At 43.6% G+C, this 19,433-nt stretch overlaps 1 protein-coding gene across 3 annotated transcripts in view; it reads left to right on the top strand.

Annotated features, from left to right (window-relative positions):
* Window positions 1-19,433, top strand: part of sdk2b (sidekick cell adhesion molecule 2b) — a 247,636-nt gene that overhangs the window by 204,222 nt on the left and 23,981 nt on the right. For all 3 annotated transcript variants that reach the window (XM_077000519.1, XM_077000520.1, XM_077000518.1), the window contains exons 11-29: window positions 110-277; window positions 435-537; window positions 3,528-3,704; window positions 3,816-3,952; window positions 4,490-4,637; window positions 6,652-6,792; window positions 7,487-7,668; window positions 9,499-9,614; window positions 11,120-11,315; window positions 12,919-13,017; window positions 13,228-13,419; window positions 14,061-14,182; window positions 14,849-14,958; window positions 15,710-15,860; window positions 16,001-16,238; window positions 17,102-17,217; window positions 17,544-17,733; window positions 18,007-18,105; window positions 18,901-19,095. In XM_077000519.1, the coding sequence (XP_076856634.1) occupies window positions 110-277; window positions 435-537; window positions 3,528-3,704; window positions 3,816-3,952; window positions 4,490-4,637; window positions 6,652-6,792; window positions 7,487-7,668; window positions 9,499-9,614; window positions 11,120-11,315; window positions 12,919-13,017; window positions 13,228-13,419; window positions 14,061-14,182; window positions 14,849-14,958; window positions 15,710-15,860; window positions 16,001-16,238; window positions 17,102-17,217; window positions 17,544-17,733; window positions 18,007-18,105; window positions 18,901-19,095 (2,880 nt within the window). The remainder of the gene's footprint in view (window positions 1-109; window positions 278-434; window positions 538-3,527; window positions 3,705-3,815; window positions 3,953-4,489; window positions 4,638-6,651; window positions 6,793-7,486; window positions 7,669-9,498; window positions 9,615-11,119; window positions 11,316-12,918; window positions 13,018-13,227; window positions 13,420-14,060; window positions 14,183-14,848; window positions 14,959-15,709; window positions 15,861-16,000; window positions 16,239-17,101; window positions 17,218-17,543; window positions 17,734-18,006; window positions 18,106-18,900; window positions 19,096-19,433) is intronic.

Here is a 19,433-nt window from a genome sequence, read left to right as displayed (position 1 = left end):
ACGTACACATACATACATACATACATACATACATACATACATACATACATCACATACTGCCTTTCACTCAAACAGCTGAGTTTGTGTGTGCGCATGTGCATGTGTGTAGGTGAGAGGGTGTTGGCCAGCGGGTCAGTCCAGCTGCCCCGGTTCACTCTGCTGGAGTCCGGCAGTCTGCTGATTAGCCCTTCGCACCTCTCTGACGCTGGTACCTACACCTGCATGGCCAGCAACTCCCGTGGCATTGATGAGGCCTCTGCACACCTAGTGGTCTGGGGTGAGTATATGCACAAATGAGTGTGTATCAGTGTGTTTATCATGCTTATCGGGTTATGTTTATCATAACTGTGTTCTGTGTGTATGTACATGTATATGTGCATGCATACGTGTGTGTGTGTGTGTGTGCATGCATGCTTGTCTGTGTTTGTGTGTAGCTCGTACCCGGATAACAAAAGCTCCTCAGGACCAAAGCGTTATTAAAGGCACCAAGGCCACCATGACCTGCGGAGTGACCCATGACCCCGATGTTAGCATCAGGTATCGTTCACCCACATTAAAGTCATGGAAGATACACACAAACATGCACACACACACAATTAGACACACACACACAAATCTGCCCATTTACCCATACGCACAAACATATACACACACTCATACATGTCTTCAAGTGCATTATTGTGTACACGCAAATCAAATATATCTACCAGTCAATTCCATAAAGTCAATCAGTTCATTTCTTACATCAAAAATAAAAATTATTTTCTTAGAAAAAGACTTGTACTCATTGGGGCAATTGAGCTATAGTGTGCTGCTTAATCTGAGCTACAGTGAGTTGTTTAATCTGAGCTGTAGTGAGCTACAGTGATCTATTCCAGAGCCTGAATTTTTTGAAGCCACCAAAATGCCCATCATGGGTGTGCTTGTGTGGTAGATGAAACCTGGAGCCAGAGCATATGTTTAAGAGAATGTAGACGGGACAGTGTTTCCACCCAACCACCTGCTATGTTTGTTATTCAACACCCCTATACAACTTAACAAAAAATACATTTTTAGACATTAGCTATATGTCTATTTTAGACTATATTTAGTACGTTTTCAGACCCCTCTAGCAACTGTTTTTCAAAAAATGTATCAACTTTTTTTCTGGTGTAATTGGACACTTTTGGTGACTCCACCGTGAAACACACATTATTCTGCCGTTACTACACTGAAGGAGCAAGTACTTACGCCACATATCAGTTCACAAACAGAGCTATCTTCAGGGTGCACTGAATCCCGTCATGCAACTTTCATTATCTAAACCATACAATAAAAAAACAAAAGAAAACATGACGGACGCCAATGTGGAGAGAGGTACATATGTGGAGAGAGTGCATACATGTATGCTTTATATAGGGCAGTCTTGGCTTGGCGGTTAGGGAACTGGTCTTGTGACCGAAGGGTCTTGGGTACGATTCCCAGACTGAGGTGCCCCGAGCAAGGCCCTTAACCCTCAATTGATCACTTGTATATAAAAAAAAAGATTAAAATGTAAGTTGCTCTGGATAAGGGCGTCTGCCAAATGCAATAAAATGTAAATGTAAATAAATAAGAGAGTGAGCATACATGTATACTTCATATATGAGAGAAAGTACACACATGTATACTTAATAAACATATGAGAGAGATCGTATACATGTATACTTCATACATGAAAGAGAGTGCACACATGTATACTTAACAGGGTTGCCAACTTTTCAAGATCGCTTGGAGCGAGATTTGAACCTGGAGGGGGTGGCGAGTGTAAATTGTTGACGGGGGGTGGCGGACGTAAATTGTTACCGGGGCGGTGTAAAATGGACACAAATTAAGTATTATATCGCGATCGATCGATCGCCAGTGGTTGGCGCCAGAGTGAACTAGTAACTCATTGAATCATAGATATGGATCAGAGATAAGTAGATTTTTTTTTTCAGTGTGAGAAATCGGAAGTGTTGCGTGAGAGCGTGTGAAGACAGTCAAATGCGTGTGTCTCACGCTCAATGCGTGAGAGTTTGCAACCCTGACTTAATAAACATATGAGAGTCCATACATTTATATTTTATATATGAGAGAGAGAGTGCACACATGTATACTTAAACATGAGAGCACGCATACATATATACTTCATATATGAGAGAGAGTGCACACATGTATACTAATAAACATGTGAGAGAGAGAGCACATACATGTATACTTCATATAAATATGAGATGTGATTTACGAGGAGTGCAAATAAAAAAGGAAGAGATCACGCCAGTCTCAGGGAAAAGGGAGGATTTAATAGAAGTGCACAAACTCAAAACCCGTGAACTAATACAAATTAAAGATACAATAATATCAGGGTTGCCAACTTTTGAAGATCGCTTGGAGTGAGATTTGAACCTGGAGGAGGTGGCGAGTGTAAATTGATGGCGGGGGGGGGGGGGGGGGGGGGGGTGGGGGGGTGGGGGTTGGTGAACGTAAGTTGTCGACTGGGGTCGAACGTAAAATGGACACAAATTAAGTGTTATATCGAACTAGTAACTCATTGAATCATATATGTGGATCAGAGGTAAATAAACTAGATTTTTCGGCGTGAGATATCAGAAGTGTGGAGTGAGAGCGTGTGAAAACGGTCAAATGCGTGTGTCTCACGCTATCAAAGTTGGCAACCCTGCAATAACCAGCAGTCAACTGGTAAAAAGACAGACAGACAAATATATAGACAGACAAACAACCCTCAGGTGTCAGGTTGCATAATGAGCCCCGCCCATCTGAGGGACAAACACAATGCAACAATGACAGGACAACAGGTAGCTATCTAATTTAGATAGCGAACTACACAGATAGCTAATTTAGATAGTTAACTACCTCAGATAGCTAACTACACAGATAGCTAACTACCTCAGATAGCTAACTACACAGATAACTAATTAGATAGCTAACTACATATATAGCTACCTTAGATAACTAACTACCTTATATAGCTAACTACTTTAGCAAACTGAAAAAAACCAATCAAAACATTGATCTGATAAAAGGTTATAAAAAATATGTAAACTGAGCCTGTGCATTCGTTTGACTATCCAGTATTACCTGTCAATCAACATAGCCAATCATCAATCACCTCATCACCACCCCCTTTAAGTGTCAACAAATAACTTAGACTCTTTATCCTAAAAATATATTGTGTAAAATATTAACATGACGGGACCTTATACATTTTATGGAGCTGACTGAAAATGATTATATTAATTAGAACTGAAAGTTTGTCTTCTGAGCCATGTACTTTTAGGAGGTTACAAGTTGTTCTGCAACCAGCCACTAGAGTGCATCAGAGACGTAGGGGCAAAATGGATATGTAGCCTATGCTAAAGAAATTCTTACACTGACAGGATTTAGGTTATCCTACTTAAAGTCTAATAACCAATTTCTGCTGTAATTATTTTGATGTTCAGAGAAGGTCATGACACTGATATGAGCATAGCGAATAAGGGTAGTTTTTTTGTTATGTTTGTGTTTAGGTTTGTGTGGGAGAAGGATGGTCAGATAATTAATCCCAAGTCATCACCACGGTTACGTCTGGACATTAACGGGACACTGCACATCTCTCAGACGTGGTCAGGTGACATCGGCACGTACACCTGCAGAGTGACATCAGTGGGTGGGAACGACTCTCGCAGTGCACATCTGAGAGTCAGGTACATCTCTTAAATCATTAACGTGTTCAGACACCAACTGCAGTTAAATGCTTTTCTGTAATAATATTTGTTTAATCAATATATTTTGTATTTTGTCTACCTCCCTTTCAGACAGCTGCCTCATGCTCCAGAGAACCCCAGTGCAGTTCTGAGTGCTGTGGACAAGAGAGCCATCAACCTGACTTGGACCAAGCCCTTTGATGGGAACAGCCCTCTGGTTGGCTATGTGCTGGAGGTGTCTGAGAACAGTGAGTTAACACTGAATGAATGAATGAATGAATGTTTCAATTTATATAGCGCCTTATCTAGATACCCAAGGCACTTTACAATTGTTAACACAGCTACGTTACATACAACCAATCACACACCGGCGAGAAGCGGCAGCCAATTGCGCACAACGTACTCTCTACCGGGATCCACAGCCCCCTGGGGGACTGAATGGGGTGCAGGAAGGGGAGAGAGGACAGACCCTAGTGGCAGAGCACCATCCACCACTGGGCATACAAGCACACACATTCATGCGCACACACTCAGACAACAACTTGTTTTTATTGAACAGAGAGAGACACAGACTCAGGGAGAATTTGTCTGGGACTGCCAATTTACTTAACCTCCATGTTTTTGGACTCCTTCTAAAGGGGCCCTAATACCCCTGATACCGACCGTGAGCTGTAAAGGATGGTCATTTTGTGTGTGTGTGTGTGTGTGTGTGTGTGTGTGTGTGTGTGTGTGTGTGTGTGTGTGTGTGTGTGTGTGTGTGTGTGTGTGTGTTTTCATCTGTTCAGATGCTCCATGGATGATCCTTCTGGCTAACATTGAGCCGGAGTCCACAGCAGTAACAGTGAGTGGACTGATTCCAGCACGATCATACCAGTTTCACCTTTGTGCTGTTAACAATGTGGGAAAGGGCCCATTCAGCAGAGAGACAGACAGGTGAGTTTCTACAGCCATACAGCCTCACAGCCCCACAGTCTTACAGTCCTACAGCCTCACAACCCTACAGCCTCACAACTCTTTAGACTCATAGCCTCATAGCCCCACAGCCCTACAGCCTCACAGCACTACAGTCCCACAGCCTCACAGCCCCATAGCCCTACAGCCTAATAGGCTCACAGCCCAAAAGCCTTACATCCCTCACTGAGCTCTGCTGTAATGCCAGCAAATGCATGTACACTTTAAAAGTGGCTATGTACAATTTAAAAGTGTTGAGTGGTCAGGGGTCTGTGAGTTTAACTTCATATGTTAATCTGTACCTCTGCTCTAATTTGCATTATCCTATTAATTTGCATTTTCCCAGAAGCCCCTAACTAAAACTGCCTCCACTCTGTACTTGGTGGGCCTGGAGGGATAAAGGTGACTCAGCCTCCTTCTGGTGTTTGGGCTTCAGTCAGTGCTTCTTAAGGCTGGGTTAAGTGCATAATTCTTATGCTTAATACAACCTCTGCTTCCTCAGAGCTGTAGACATGTGACTCATGTGCCCCTGTGCAGAAGCAGAAAGTGAACAGAAAGTCTCTTAAACTCTTAAACTGGGTCACATTAAATAGTTTTTTGTCACAATCCTTTTTCAAACATTTCCAGATAACACAGAGAGGCATGGTTAGGTTCTGCTTACAGATGGTACCACATGAATATTGTACAGTGTGTGACATATGCAGCTGGCTGAACTTTTATGTGTTGTATTTTCTAACATTGTATCCATGATGAATTTTGGGGATTTTTTATTTAAGGCAGGTGTTTGTGACAGGCTGTTAATCTCAGTGTCAGACATCACATGGAGCAAAGTGATGTTAACATGGGGGACACAGCAAAGTGATGTTTACAGATCAAGTTGCAGATCAATTCAAACAGCATCTATTCCTGTTTAACTCTAGTTCTCTACTAAACAAAGACTAAATTTAAAAAAAAGAGACTGAGTTTGGAATGTTGAGCATATTCGGTGGTCGGAGACAGTAGTGGTGTCAGGGACAATAGAGACAGACACAGTAAAGTGGAAAGTGACAGTAAAGTGGATTCAGACACAAAAAATCGAAAGCAAATTTATTTGTTTACCACTTTTTACAACAGCCAATGTCACAAAACAGCTTTACACATGTCTGAGTCCAAGCCTAGTAGCAAGAAAAGCTCCCTTGAGCATGAGGAAGAAACTTTTAGAGTAGCCAGGACTCAAAGGGGGAAGCCGTTCTCGACTGGTCGGCAATGGAAACCGCAATACAAATATTAAGCAGTAAAATAAGTAAAGAAACCCCAAAAAGTGGACGAAAGAGGGGCCACAGCATGGGGACATTGTGGAGTGGTGGGAGGAGCTATATCAGCTGGCTAGATAGGTTGAGACTCAGTTACAGCAGGATGTCAGGTGTAGGTTTACCTCAGCAGAAAGAGAGATGAGATTATTAGGTTATTTAAGTACAGCCAGATAGTAAATCCAATCTGGAAGAGATAAATGCATGCGCTAGCTTTTCTGCATCCTGGAAAGGCAGTATGTTCCTAATCTTTGTGATGTTCCTAAGGTAGAGGAAGGCAGTTCCTTGAGATGATTTACTGGGGCTTCATCCAGGAGACTAGTATCCATTATAACACCAAGATCTTTAACAGTTAAAGGAGGTGTAATTGGGAGTCCATCAAGGTTAGGTGCACAGTTGGAGCTCATACTTCTGGTTGCCTGTGGGCCTAATAGAAACACTTCTGTCAGTTGTCACTCATGTGGAGTAGAGAGAGTAACATGGAGTAAATAGAGTAAAGTAGAGTAGGGGGAGTAAAGTACAGTAGGGACAGTATAGTGGAGTAGAGGCAGATACAGTAAAGCAGCTGTATGAGATGTGCCAATCCATAACCCGGGGATTAATGTCACTATTCTAAACCAGTATATTAAAAGCAAACTCCATTTTGTCTTCTTCCATATATAAACACATAAACACACATACACGCACATACACATGCACACTCACAGGGTGTCTCTACCAGAGGAGCCACCTAGCGCCCCTCCTCAGAACGTCATTGCGAGTGGCCGTACCAACTCCTCCATCATGATCCAGTGGCAGCCACCCCCCGAGAGCCAGCAGAATGGGGCGCTCCGTGGATACATCATCCGGTCAGTTCCTGCCCCGCCCCCTCTGCTCACTGATTACAATAATCATACCTGTACCATTACCTCGTCACTATGTGTATCAAGTGTGTTAGGAGCACAGGTAAAACTCTGGACTTTAACAATTGTATTAGCAACCACTTCACTGATGTATGAATGTACTACCATGCTGATTACTACCATGCTGATTACTACATACCACTGAAATAATTAAAGTCTAAATGTGTAGAAACTTATTTCTACACATTTAGACAAAACTCCTCTCACACCTTCTTCATTTTACATTCTTTTGTTTTTGTCTCTCATTACATAAAAATTTTTTTTTTTTTTTACATTTTTACAGTCTCTCGCTTTTGAGAGAGGGAGGGAGAGAGAAAGAGAGAAAAAGAAGAGAGGGAAAGAGAAAAAGAGGGGGAGAGAGACAAGCTGAATAGTTTAGGGATATTAGATACCTGCTATCATTGTCATTGTCTGTCATTTCCATATCAAACTGAACTTTAACTCACTGGGAAAAGTAAGACTTTTGTTTCATGCATTGTGTATGTAGATTATGCCGACTAGATTTGAACACATTTACAATATATAAAAAACTGTCCCAATATTTTACCAACCCAGAGGTTACAGGTCAATGAAAACTATCACTACCATCTCCTAGCTGGAAGCGTGATGGTAATCTATTCAACACTGCTGTCTGTTCCAGCTACCGTCTAACAGGTCTGCCAGTGGACATCCAGTACAAGAACATCTCCAACCCTGATGTCACTAACCTGCTGCTGGAGGACCTCATCATCTGGACCAACTATGAGATTGAAGTGGCGGCGTACAACGGAGCTGGCCTGGGTGTCTACAGCCACAAAGTGATGGAGTGGACCCTGCAGGGAGGTGCGATCCAGGCCTCTGCTCCACCTGCTACACCTTACACCAGTAGTTCTTGCCCATGACACATCTCTGGACTTGTTGCCTGTAGGCAATAGAATGCAGGAGGTTTGTAGAATAGTGGGATCAACAAGACAGTATACTCCCTCTTTGAAATGTCAGACCTTCAAATCAAATCAAATCAAAGTTTATTTGTATAGCGCTTTTCACAACACATGTTGTCACAAAGCGCTTTACAGGATTTAAAAGGTTAACAATACTATGGGTCCAGAAGACCTTGTATTCATAGGTATTCCCTTCATTTTCGTCCACTGGTCATTGTGATGTTTTGCTCAGTTTCTTGCCCATTTTTTTGTTGTGTAAGCACCAGCAGACCCGGCTCACATGGCCGGTTCACGGCTATATTGAGCCCAAGGTTCCGGCTTTCACTGGTGCTCAGTCAGAGGTCTGTGCTGTCTGCTGTGGGTAATTATCCATGAGTGCTACCTACTGATGTCACATCTGCAGATTCAACTGCCCCTGGTGACTAAGTGATAGATTGCAATGGTTGTTAGCCATTAGCTTTCAGCCCCCTACTGAGTCCTTTAGAGCATGATGAAAGAGCAGGGCAACAGAGGAGACTCTGCCTCTCACACACCTGCACTGGCATCTTTTAATTGAGTGATTATACCATTACACCTAACAGCTGCAAAGCTCGCGTGTTGAAGTGGTACATGAATGTCTGAAATGCTACTGAACAGTAAAACCTTTCTTAAAAATGACCAATGTCTGCCATGTGTTTGCTTGGACTGTGATTCACTACAAGTGTTATAGGGCAAGTCTGAGATAGCATTATGAGTGAAAAGCAGAGTCAGAAGTGCAGAAACCATGTGTACATGGGTGGAGAGGGCAGGTGTACATGGGTGGAGAGGGCAGGTGTACATGGGTGGAGAGGGCAAGTGTACATGGGTGGAGAGGGCAGGTGTACATGGGTGGAGTGGGCAGGTGTACATGGATGGAGTGGGCAGGTGTACATGGGTGGAGAGGGCAGGTGTACATGGGTGGAGAGGGCAGGTGTACATGGGTGGAGAGGGCAAGTGTACATGGGTGGAGAGGGCAGGTGTACATGGGTGGAGTGGGCAGGTGTACATGGATGGAGTGGGCAGGTGTACATGGGTGGAGAGGGCAGGTGTACATGGGTGGAGAGGGCAGGTGTACATGGATGGAGTGGGCAGGTGTACATGGGTGGAGAGGGCAGGTGTACATGGGTGGAGAGGGCAGGTGTATATGGATGGAGAGGGCAGGTGTACATGGGTGGAAAGGGCAGGTGTACATGGATGGAGAGGGCAGGTGTACATGGGTGGAGAGGGCAGGTGTACATGGGTGGAGTGGGCAGGTGTACATGGGTGGAGAGGGCAGGTGTATATGGATGGAGAGGGCAGGTGTACATGGGTGGAGAGGGCAGGTGTACATGGGTGGAGAGGGCAGGTGTATATGGGTGGAGAGGGCAACAAATCACGATCGCCACCCCCATTTGTATTTTTTTACCATGTTGTTTTGGTGATATGGGACAGGTGGGGCATGGAATTTCCCCTTCTTCTGAGGTGGGGAATGATAGAAAAAGTTTGAGAACCACTGGTGTAGAGCAACTGTAGCATCCTCGGGCAGTTGCTTGATGAGTCTGAGGCACATTCATCTTATTTGTAAATGCATGAACATCCAGTATGAGGAGACAGATGTGTCTCGTATTAAACCCCCACTGTCTCATTCTAAACTGGCAGGTATGTCTCGTATAAACCTCCCTCTGTCTCTTTCTGATCACCTTGTATGTCTCTCCTCGGTTTCTGTGTTTGGTAGTTCCCACCGTTGCCCCGGGTAACGTTCAGGCTGAAGCTGTCAATTCCACCTCCATTCGTTTCACCTGGACAGCCCCCAACCCTCAGTTCATTAATGGAATTAACCAAGGATATAAGGTACACACACACACACACACACACACACACACACACACACACACACACACACACACACTAGACAACCCCCAACCCTCAGTTCATTAATGGAATTAACCAGGGATATAAGGTACACACTCATACACATACACACACATCAAATAGACTTCAGTACAGGATGAGGAGTCATTCTGTTTCAACATTGATTTATTGGCACAACTGTAATATGATACACAAGGAGCCAGCAAGAAACACCTACAGTTCCCTCCATAATTATTGGCACCCCTAAAGTGTTCTAATAAATTCTTTTTTATATAATATACAACAATGCAACAAAGAAAATCTAAGCTTTAATTCAAGTGCCTTTATTTGGTGGAGGACAAAAAATGAGACATTAAGAATTTTTATTTTTTATGAAATCATGTGTGCCACAAATATTGGCACCCCTGGTGTTAGTACTTTGCACACTATGCATTCTCCTCTTCAGCTCGCCCCACAGGTTTCTGTTGGGTTAAGGTCTGGGGACTGAGATGGCTATGAGAGGAGCTTGATTTTGAGAACCATTTTTGAGTAGATATGGCCACATGTTTAGGATCATTATCTTGCTGAAAGACCCAGTGACGACCTATCTTCAGCTTTCGGGCAGAGGCCACCAGATTCAAAATATTCTAATATTTCAAAGAGTTCATGTATCCTTACAAGGTTCCCAGGTCCTTTGGAGGAGAAACTGACCCACAGCATCACTGATCCTCCCCCATACTTAACAGTGGGCATGAGGTGTAGTCATCCTTGGTGTTGCGCCAAAAAGCTCTACTTTGGTCTCATCTGACCAAAGCACACGGTCCCAGGTAAAATCCCAGTACTGCCTGGAAAACTCCACCCACTTACGCTTATGAGTATAACTCAGAAAAGGCTTTCTCCGTGCATGCCTCCCAAACAGCTTGTTGGCATGGAGATAACACCTGATAGTTGTTTGGGAGACCTCATAACCCCAAGATGCTACCATTTGATTCAATTCTCTTACAGTGAGCTTTGGAGAACTTTGTGCTGATCTTACCATCCTTCTCACTGTGCGTGGTGGCAAGATACACTTGCATCCTCTTCCAGGCTTGTTTGTCACAGTTACAGATGTTTTGCACTTTTTGAAGATTGCTCTGAATGTAGATATGGAGATCTGCAGGTGAGTGGCTATTTTCTTGCAGCCACTGCCTGATTTATGAAGGTCGACACACATCTGCCTTACTTGAGTAATATGTTCTCTTGTCTTTCCCATGTTTAAGAGTTAGTAAGAGAAATTGGCCTCTGTGTAGTGCTATATTTATATGTGTGTGCGTGCGTGTGTGTGTGTGTGTGTGCATTAATATATATATGTATTTGGATGTTATGTGAGAGCATACTTACTCATTCCCATTCTCACTCCCTTTCCCTCTCCCTGTCTCTCTCTCTCTCTCGTTTTGTATCCTCTTTCTCTCTCTCTCTCATACTCTCTCTCTCCCTCTCCCTATCTCTCTCTCCCTCTCTCTCAGCTCTTGGCGTGGGAGCCAGAACAGGAAGAGGAAGTGTCTGTCGTGACAGTCAGGCCTAATTTCCAGGACAGTGTGCATGTGGGATATATCAGCGGCCTGAAGAAGTTCACTGCCTACTTTACCTCCGTTCTGTGCTTCACCACACCGGGGGACGGGCCTTACAGCACCCCTCGCAGGCTCCGCACACACGAAGACAGTGAGCAGCACACACACATATGCACCCCCCCACCAACCCACACACACATGCTTTCTGTCTCTCTCTCTCTCTCTCTCTCTCTCTCTCTCACACACACACACACACACACACACACACACACACACACACATATCACTTATATACTGGCCAGCTTCATAAAATGCGTTGTCAGATGTACCGTGACATTATCGCTAAACAGTAACCACGATAACATAAATTTACATTAATAAATGTAAATTACTGGTGTATTTTGCTGTTTGTATGATTGATGGTGATACTACATTTTGTTTTCATTTGCATATGAGTTTGGTGGTTCATAACAAACCACTGCTCTGACTGCTCTGATACAGCTTTGACTGCTCTGTCTGTTAAATAATGAACAGGGTTAACAAGGTTCAGCATTCACTCCTCTTCTGCACACACTCCCATTCAGCACACACTCCCGTTCAGCATTCACTCCCGTTCAGCACACACTCCCGTTCAGCACACACTCCCATTCTGCACACACTTCTGGTGTTGATCAGTTTGAGTGAGTATAATGGTAAATGCTGCAGATAGACCAGGAGAAGAGGATGGTGACTCAAATGAACATCATCTCAGAATAAACATGATCTCAGAATGAATGTTTGTCATAAGAATTTCAAATGTAGGTGTTTGACAGGAAGAAGCTATAAACAGGCTTTAATATGTGTGTGCTCATTTGCATATTCATGCAGTTTTGCTTTCATCTTGGGTACAGATAAATGTTTTTTATTAATTTAATAATTACTGTTATGGTGACTTCATGAATAATTAAATATGATGCTGCACATTATGCACAGCGTAGCTTAGTTACCATGACGTTTTTTGAATCCTGTGGAGATAAATCGGTGTCAGCAGAACCTAAGTTCATGATTTTTGAAAAGAAAAATCTGTGCAAGTTAAACAAAAATTCAGGTTTAAAAAAATCTGGTAATAATTTGGGCATTAAAATGCAGGTAATAAAACAATTCAGGTAATACAGTTCAAGTTGAAATTCAAGTTCAGGTTGAAAAATTCAAGTCTGCATTCAGGTTGGGAAAATCTCCTGGATACTTGGGAAGAGCAAACCTATATAGAGCTAATCGACTTCACAAAAGACAGAGGCACGTCTTTCTGCCAAATTGCCTTAAGGGTTTGGTTCCTGTTTGACATGTGGCAGCATGAAATGGCCTTTGTGACACCCAGAAATGGCACCTTATGGCAGGTGCCACATAATCATGGCACTTAGCATGGCCAGTGCCACTTGACTGTGGCATCTGCTGTCTAGAAACGCTGCCTGCCTCTGATGACAGGCATCTGAAGACACTGTTTTGGGTGACTCTACGTATCAGCCACTCGCATATGTCATCCCAAAGTGCCAATTATTGTGGAAATTAAAATAGTTCATAACTTTTGTTTCTGGATCTTCATGTTTGTTTGTTTTTGGATACCCGACTAAACTTGACTTTTTTCGAAGAATCATGATTTCAGGTTCAGGTTCTGCTGACACTAATTTATCTCCATAGAATCCTAACATCCTAATGTGTTTTGCTGTAATTTCCACTTTCTTCATAATGTTTATTGCATTTCTCTCTGTCTGTAGCGCCAGGGGCTGTGGGCCACCTGAGCTTCACGGCGATTCTGGACACATCTCTTAAAGTCAGCTGGAGGGAGCCTCATGAGAAGAACGGCATTCTCACTGGTGCTTTGGCTTCTTAGTTATTTTTGTTACAGTTATTTTTGAGTGGTGGTGTCCTGAGTGATGGTAATTGATGGATGTATATATATTTATTTATTTTATTTATTTATATATCTATGTACATATTTATTTGTGTGTGTGTGTGTGTGTGTGTGTGTGTGTGTGTGTGTGTGTGTGTGTGTGTGTGTGTGTGTGTGTGTGTGTGTGTATCAGGGTATCGGATCTCATGGGAGGAATATAATCGCACTAACACAAGAGTCACACACTATCTGCCCAACGTCACGCTGGAATACAGAGTAACAGGACTGACAGCTCTCACCACCTATACCATCGAGGTGGCAGCCATGACATCCAAAGGCCAGGGCCAGCTGTCCTCTTCCACTATCTCCTCTGGAGTGCCACCAGGTAATACCCCCAACACTCACACACCAGGTAATACCCCCAACACTCACACACTAGATAATACCCCCAACACTCACACACTAGATAATACCCCCAACACTCACACACCAGGTAATACCCCAACACTCACACACTAGATAATACCCCCAACACTCACACACCAGGTAATACCCCCAACACTCACACACCAGATAATACCCCCAACACTCACACACCAAGTCTGCAGTTTCATTTGGCTCAGATAACAGAAGGCAGACTCAGGAAACAAACAAAGCAAAACAGAATACTGATAGTAATACATTAAAAACAAGTGGAATTCCTGCAGTACATCATGTGACCTTTAGATGTCACTGCAGTACTGCAGAAATGTTCCAACATGAAAAGATGAAACATGCAACTGTAGTATGCAGAAAATAGGTTTACCCAATGAGTTCAACATTCACCGCAGCACTACAGACCAAAATATAAATCATGCATATACATTTCAGCATGTGACATTAAAATTCAGTAGCTAATATTTTGTAATGAGAAGCAATGTCTTCCAGTGAAATTATGACATAAAATTTATTTACGCCCAGCATTTAGTTAGTGATATTAGGCAGGAAACGTTATACAGTGTCTGACTGGTTTGCGCTCCTCTGCAGAGCTGCCTGGGCCTCCAACTAACTTGGCCATCTCCAACATCGGCCCCAGGTCTGTCAATCTGCAGTTCAAGCCTGGCTACGATGGCAAAACCTCCATCTCACGCTGGCAGGTGGAGGCACAGGTGACTCACATTTGATGGAAAAAATCGTCAAGAACATGTGGTCACATCACATCTGATGTGGTTTAAGTAAATGGCTAGTGGGAACTTATCTGTTATCTGAAATATTCGTTTTTACCCTAACGCTAGTTGTAATTCTAGCTGCAATCCCTATGGGTTGCAACCTGACGTGGAGCTGAATGTTAGTTGTAATGCTAGCAGTAATGCTACCTGTAACACAAGATGTAACTCTAACAGTAACTAACGGTCGCTGAAATGCTTGCTGTAACCCTTACGTGAATGCTGTAATGTAATACAGTAATACTGTAATGTAATGTAATGTAATGTAACTGTAATGTTATCTGTAACGATTTCTGTAATGTTAGATGGGCTCTGTGTACATTCATTTCAAAGCAGTACTTCTGGTGCCTTATCAGTGACATTTGCATCACTTGACCAGTGATGCATTTTTTCAAAAGTCCCAGAGTCACAGCCTAGTGGAGCATCTGTCATTTGAGTCACAGCTCCAGGCCTCTGGCACCTCCAGACCAGCAGTATTGTTGCTGACCTGAGAAGATCTAATGCACTATGAAGTCTTCTGCACTAGAAATATTGTGCTGATCTGAGATCAGCCTGCTTTACTGCAAGGTGCAGGTATATGTGACTGCCAGGTCTGTATTCTGTTCTCAGGTCAGTGTAGTGGGTGAAAATGAAGATTGGGTGATGGTTCACCAGCTGGCTAATGAACCAGATGCACGCTCGCTGGAAGTTCCTGCTCTCAACCCCTACACCTTCTACAGGTACAACACTACCTTTACTACCACACCTTCTACAGGTACAACACTACCTTTACTACCACACCTTCTACAGGTACAACACTACCTTTACTACCACACCTTCTACAGGTACAAAACCATCATTAGTACCACACACACACACACCTTCTACAGGTACAACACTACCTTTACTACCACACCTTCTACAGGTACAACACCATCATTAGTACCACACACACACACCTTCTACAGGTACAACACTACCTTTACTACCACACCTTCTACAGGTACAAAACCATCATTAGTACCACACACGCACACCTTCTACAGGTACAACACTACCTTTACTACCACACCTTCTACAGGTACAAAACCATCATTAGTACCACACACACACACCGTCTACAGGTACAACACTACCTTTACTACCACACCTTCTACAAGTACAACACCATCATTAGTACCACACACACACACCTTCTACAGGTACAACACCACCATTAATACCACACACACCTTCTACAGGCACAATACCAACATTAGTACCACACACACACCTTCTATAGGCACAACACCACCATTAGTACCACACACACATCTTCTATAGGCCCAACATCACCATTAGTATAGCTAAACAGTGTACTGGCGCTACACCACTTTTCTTACCACACCTCCGATTTCTACAACACTTTGTAATCCTTCTTCCTAGGATGTTATTGTTTGCTTCACTCCTAACTCTGACAATAGAGTTTTATTCTGTTTCTCCCTCCTGCAGGTTCCGTATGCGACAGGTGAACATCGTGGGCACCAGCCCTCCAAGCCAGCCTTCCAGGAAGATCCAAACCCTCCAGGCCCCTCCCGACATGGCCCCCGCCAACGTCACACTGCGCACAGCCAGTGAAACCAGCCTTTGGCTGCGATGGGTGGTGTGTCTCAAAAACTACACACACATGCACACATACACATGCATATACATACACATATGTGCACGCACACACACATATGTACACACACACGAGCGCACACACACATTCATGCACACACCTCTCTGACTGCTTGTGTCCAGCCGCTGCCTGAGTGGGAGTATAATGGGAACCCAGAGTCGGTGGGCTACAGGCTCCAGTACAGCCGGCCAGGCTCCCAGACCAGGGCCAGAACCCACGTCATTCCTGACCGCATGGAGAGGGAGTTCACCATCGAGGACCTGGAGGAGTGGACTGAGTACGAGGTCAAAGTTCAGGCAATCAACGGCATTGGAATGGGACCCTGGAGTCAGGCTGTGCGAGGGCGTACCAGAGAATCCGGTACGTAGGAAAGGTACAGAGGAAGATATGGAGAGGCTAGGGAAGGTCAGGAGAGGTCGTGGGGGTTAGAGGAGGTCAGGGAGGGTCATGGGGGTTAGGGGACGTGATAGGGGTTTGGAGCAGTTAGGGCTTTGTTACATTGTTGGTAAAGCCATTACAATAAAAACAAGTTATTTTAGGAATCAACAATCAATAATCAACTACAGGTTTAACTGTCTCTCTCTCTCTCTCTTGTTGACTTCTAAATTGTCAGCGTAATTTTAATTTTTGTTTTTATAGTTTTTATTTTGCTAATTCCCAAAAAACTGACCTCTTCTGCACAGCCAAATGACTGGTTTCTATGGTTACGCATTTTGAGAGACACATCTCATTAAAAGGAATTAAGTTGTGTTTATGTGTTTCTTAGCAAATGTTTGTGTATATGTGTGTGTGTGTATGGTGTGTGCATGCATACTTGAATGTATGTGTTTGGTTGTGCACACATGGGTAAAAGAGAACTCATGGACCATTCATATTCCAATGTTACAGCAAATTCCAGCTCCATGACTCACAATAGTGGGGGATGTGTACCAGAAAAGTACACACACACTCTCAAACAAACGCTCGCATGCACACGCATATTGTACTCACATACATGACACAAATGTTCACGTGCACGTTTATACACAAACATACTTGCACACACACACTCACACTCACGCATGTTCACACGCACATACACACAAACACATGCATGCTGGCACACACACACACACACACATGCATTTTCTCTATACCTTTATTGTGTGTCTGGCATTAATCTCTCTCTCTCCCTGCATGTGCATCTCTTTCTCTGTCTGTGTCTCTCTCTCCCTGTCTCCTAGTTCCTTCATGTGGTCCCACCAACATTTCAGCCTTTGCGACAACCTCCAGCAGTATTCTAGTACGCTGGTCTGAAGTTCCGGAGCCTGATCGAAATGGCCTCATCCTGGGTTATAAGGTTGGTGTCCCACCCCGGCCCTGAAAGACCAGACACTCAAAACTGTGTAACACTGTCTCGGATGAACTCGGATTTACACAATTAGATCAGTATTAAAATGATAATAATAATGCTTCTATAGTGCATTTTAGTAGAATCTCATAAAACTGGAAAAATTTTAAAATGAAACACAATTTAATACATTTATTTGTTTTAATAATAAAAATATAAAAATATCAATAAAGCAATCATAAAATGCAAAATAGTATACAAAAAATATATATTCAACCAGAAGGTTCAACAATTACCTTAAATCCTCTGTGTCTGTCTCTGTGTCTGTGCCTCAGGTGGTATATAAGGAGAAGGATTCAGAGTCTGCTGTGCAGTTCAGGTCTGTGGAGGGGAATGTGTCCCACAGTGTGCAGCTCACGGGTCTGGGGAAGTACATCCTGTATGAGATCCAAGTACTGGCCTTCACTCGCATCGGAGATGGACGTCCCAGCAACCCACCCATCCTTGAGCGCACACTTGATGATGGTAGGCAACTTCCCTCAGAGCTCTCACTCTCAGCACTCTTACTCCCAGTGCTCACACTCTCAGAGCTCACACTCTTGGCACTCTCACTCTCAGTGCTCTCACTCTCTGCACTCACACTCATTCTCAGCGCTCACACGCTCTGAGCTCACACTCTCAGCACTCTAACTCTCAGGGCTCACACTCTCAGGGCTCACACTCTCAGCACTCACACTCTCAGCACTCTCAGGGCTCAGAATAAGCTGATCGTGCTGCCTTGCTGTGCATCTGTTCCAGTGCCTGGCCCTCCTGTCGGTGTTCTGTTCCCGGAGGTCCGAACCACCTCTGTCAGAGTCATCTGGCAGTCTCCTTCTCAGCCTAATGGTATCATACTTGGTGAGTGAGTTTATATATGGAAGAAGACTAACATTGAGAGCAACTGGTCACACTGTGTGAAATGCACCCTGGTTTAGGGATTGGCACATCTCATACAGTTACTTTACTGTATCTGCCTCTACTCCAATTTACTCCCCCTACTCTACTTTACTCTCTCTACTCCACTTTACTCCCCCTACTCTACTTTACTCTCTCTACTCCACCTTACTTCCTCTACTCTACTTTACTCTCTCTACTCCACTTTACTCTCTCTAGTCTACTCTCTCTACTCCACTTTACTCTCCCTACTTCACTTTACTCTCTACACCACTTTACTCTCCCTACACTTCTTTACTCTGCCTACTCCACTTTACTCTCTCTACACCACTTTACTCTCTCTACTCCACATTCTCTCCCTACTCCACTTTACTCTCTTTACTCCATTTTACTGTCTCTACTCCACTCTCTACTCCTCTTGCAGGGCCTTTGTTATTCCTCTCCCTGCCAAACTAACCCAGGTCCTCATTAACCCTCTCCCTGCCAAACACATATAAACACACAGCACTGGCCAGACATGGATGCAAACTTCAAAAAATAATAGTTAAATAAATATTTCTTATTAAATATACAAACTGAGTCTGGATCATCAGACTTCACGTTCTTCTAGTTCCTTATTCATTATCATTTTCATATATAAACTTGTATATAAACATATTTATATGAACTCTTATTAAGTTAAGCATACTAATATAATTACTAAAATGACTATGTCTATGAAGCCATGTTGTTTCTGATCTGATCTGGATCTCTCCCTAGCCTATCAGATCACATACAGGCTGAATTCCACCAACAGCAACACAGCGACGGTGGATGTGTTGAATCCAAGTACACGTCAGTACACGGCTACCGGGCTGAAAGGGGAATGTGTGTACGTGTTCCGCATCACAGCGCAGACACGCAAAGGCTGGGGGGAAGCAGCGGAGGCCCTTGTGGTTACCACGGAGAAGAGAGGTAACCTGTGACAACAACATCCATTTCTGTGATGGTATATGTCATTTCATTTGAGTGCATTGACTTCAGGACACCAGTGTCACCTCTCCCTTCTCACCTTAAATCTCCAATATCTAAAGACATAGTCAGACTGGTCAAAATTGTGCTGGCAAAAATGTGCTCCACAAATAATTCTACCCTGCCTTTATTGTTTATATGTGTGTGCATGTGTGTATGTATGCATGTGTGTGTATGTATGCATGTGTGTGTGCGTACATGTGTGTGTGCGTGTGTATGGGCATGTATGTGTGTGTGTGTGTGTGTGTGTGTGTGTGTGCGTGTGTGTGTATGTGTGTGTG

The sequence above is a fragment of the Brachyhypopomus gauderio genome, chromosome 3 (assembly GCF_052324685.1).
Source record: "Brachyhypopomus gauderio isolate BG-103 chromosome 3, BGAUD_0.2, whole genome shotgun sequence".
NCBI lineage: Eukaryota > Metazoa > Chordata > Actinopteri > Gymnotiformes > Hypopomidae > Brachyhypopomus > Brachyhypopomus gauderio.
Note: the sequence above shows the minus strand (reverse complement) of the source record. Positions and strands in the feature narration are given on the sequence as shown.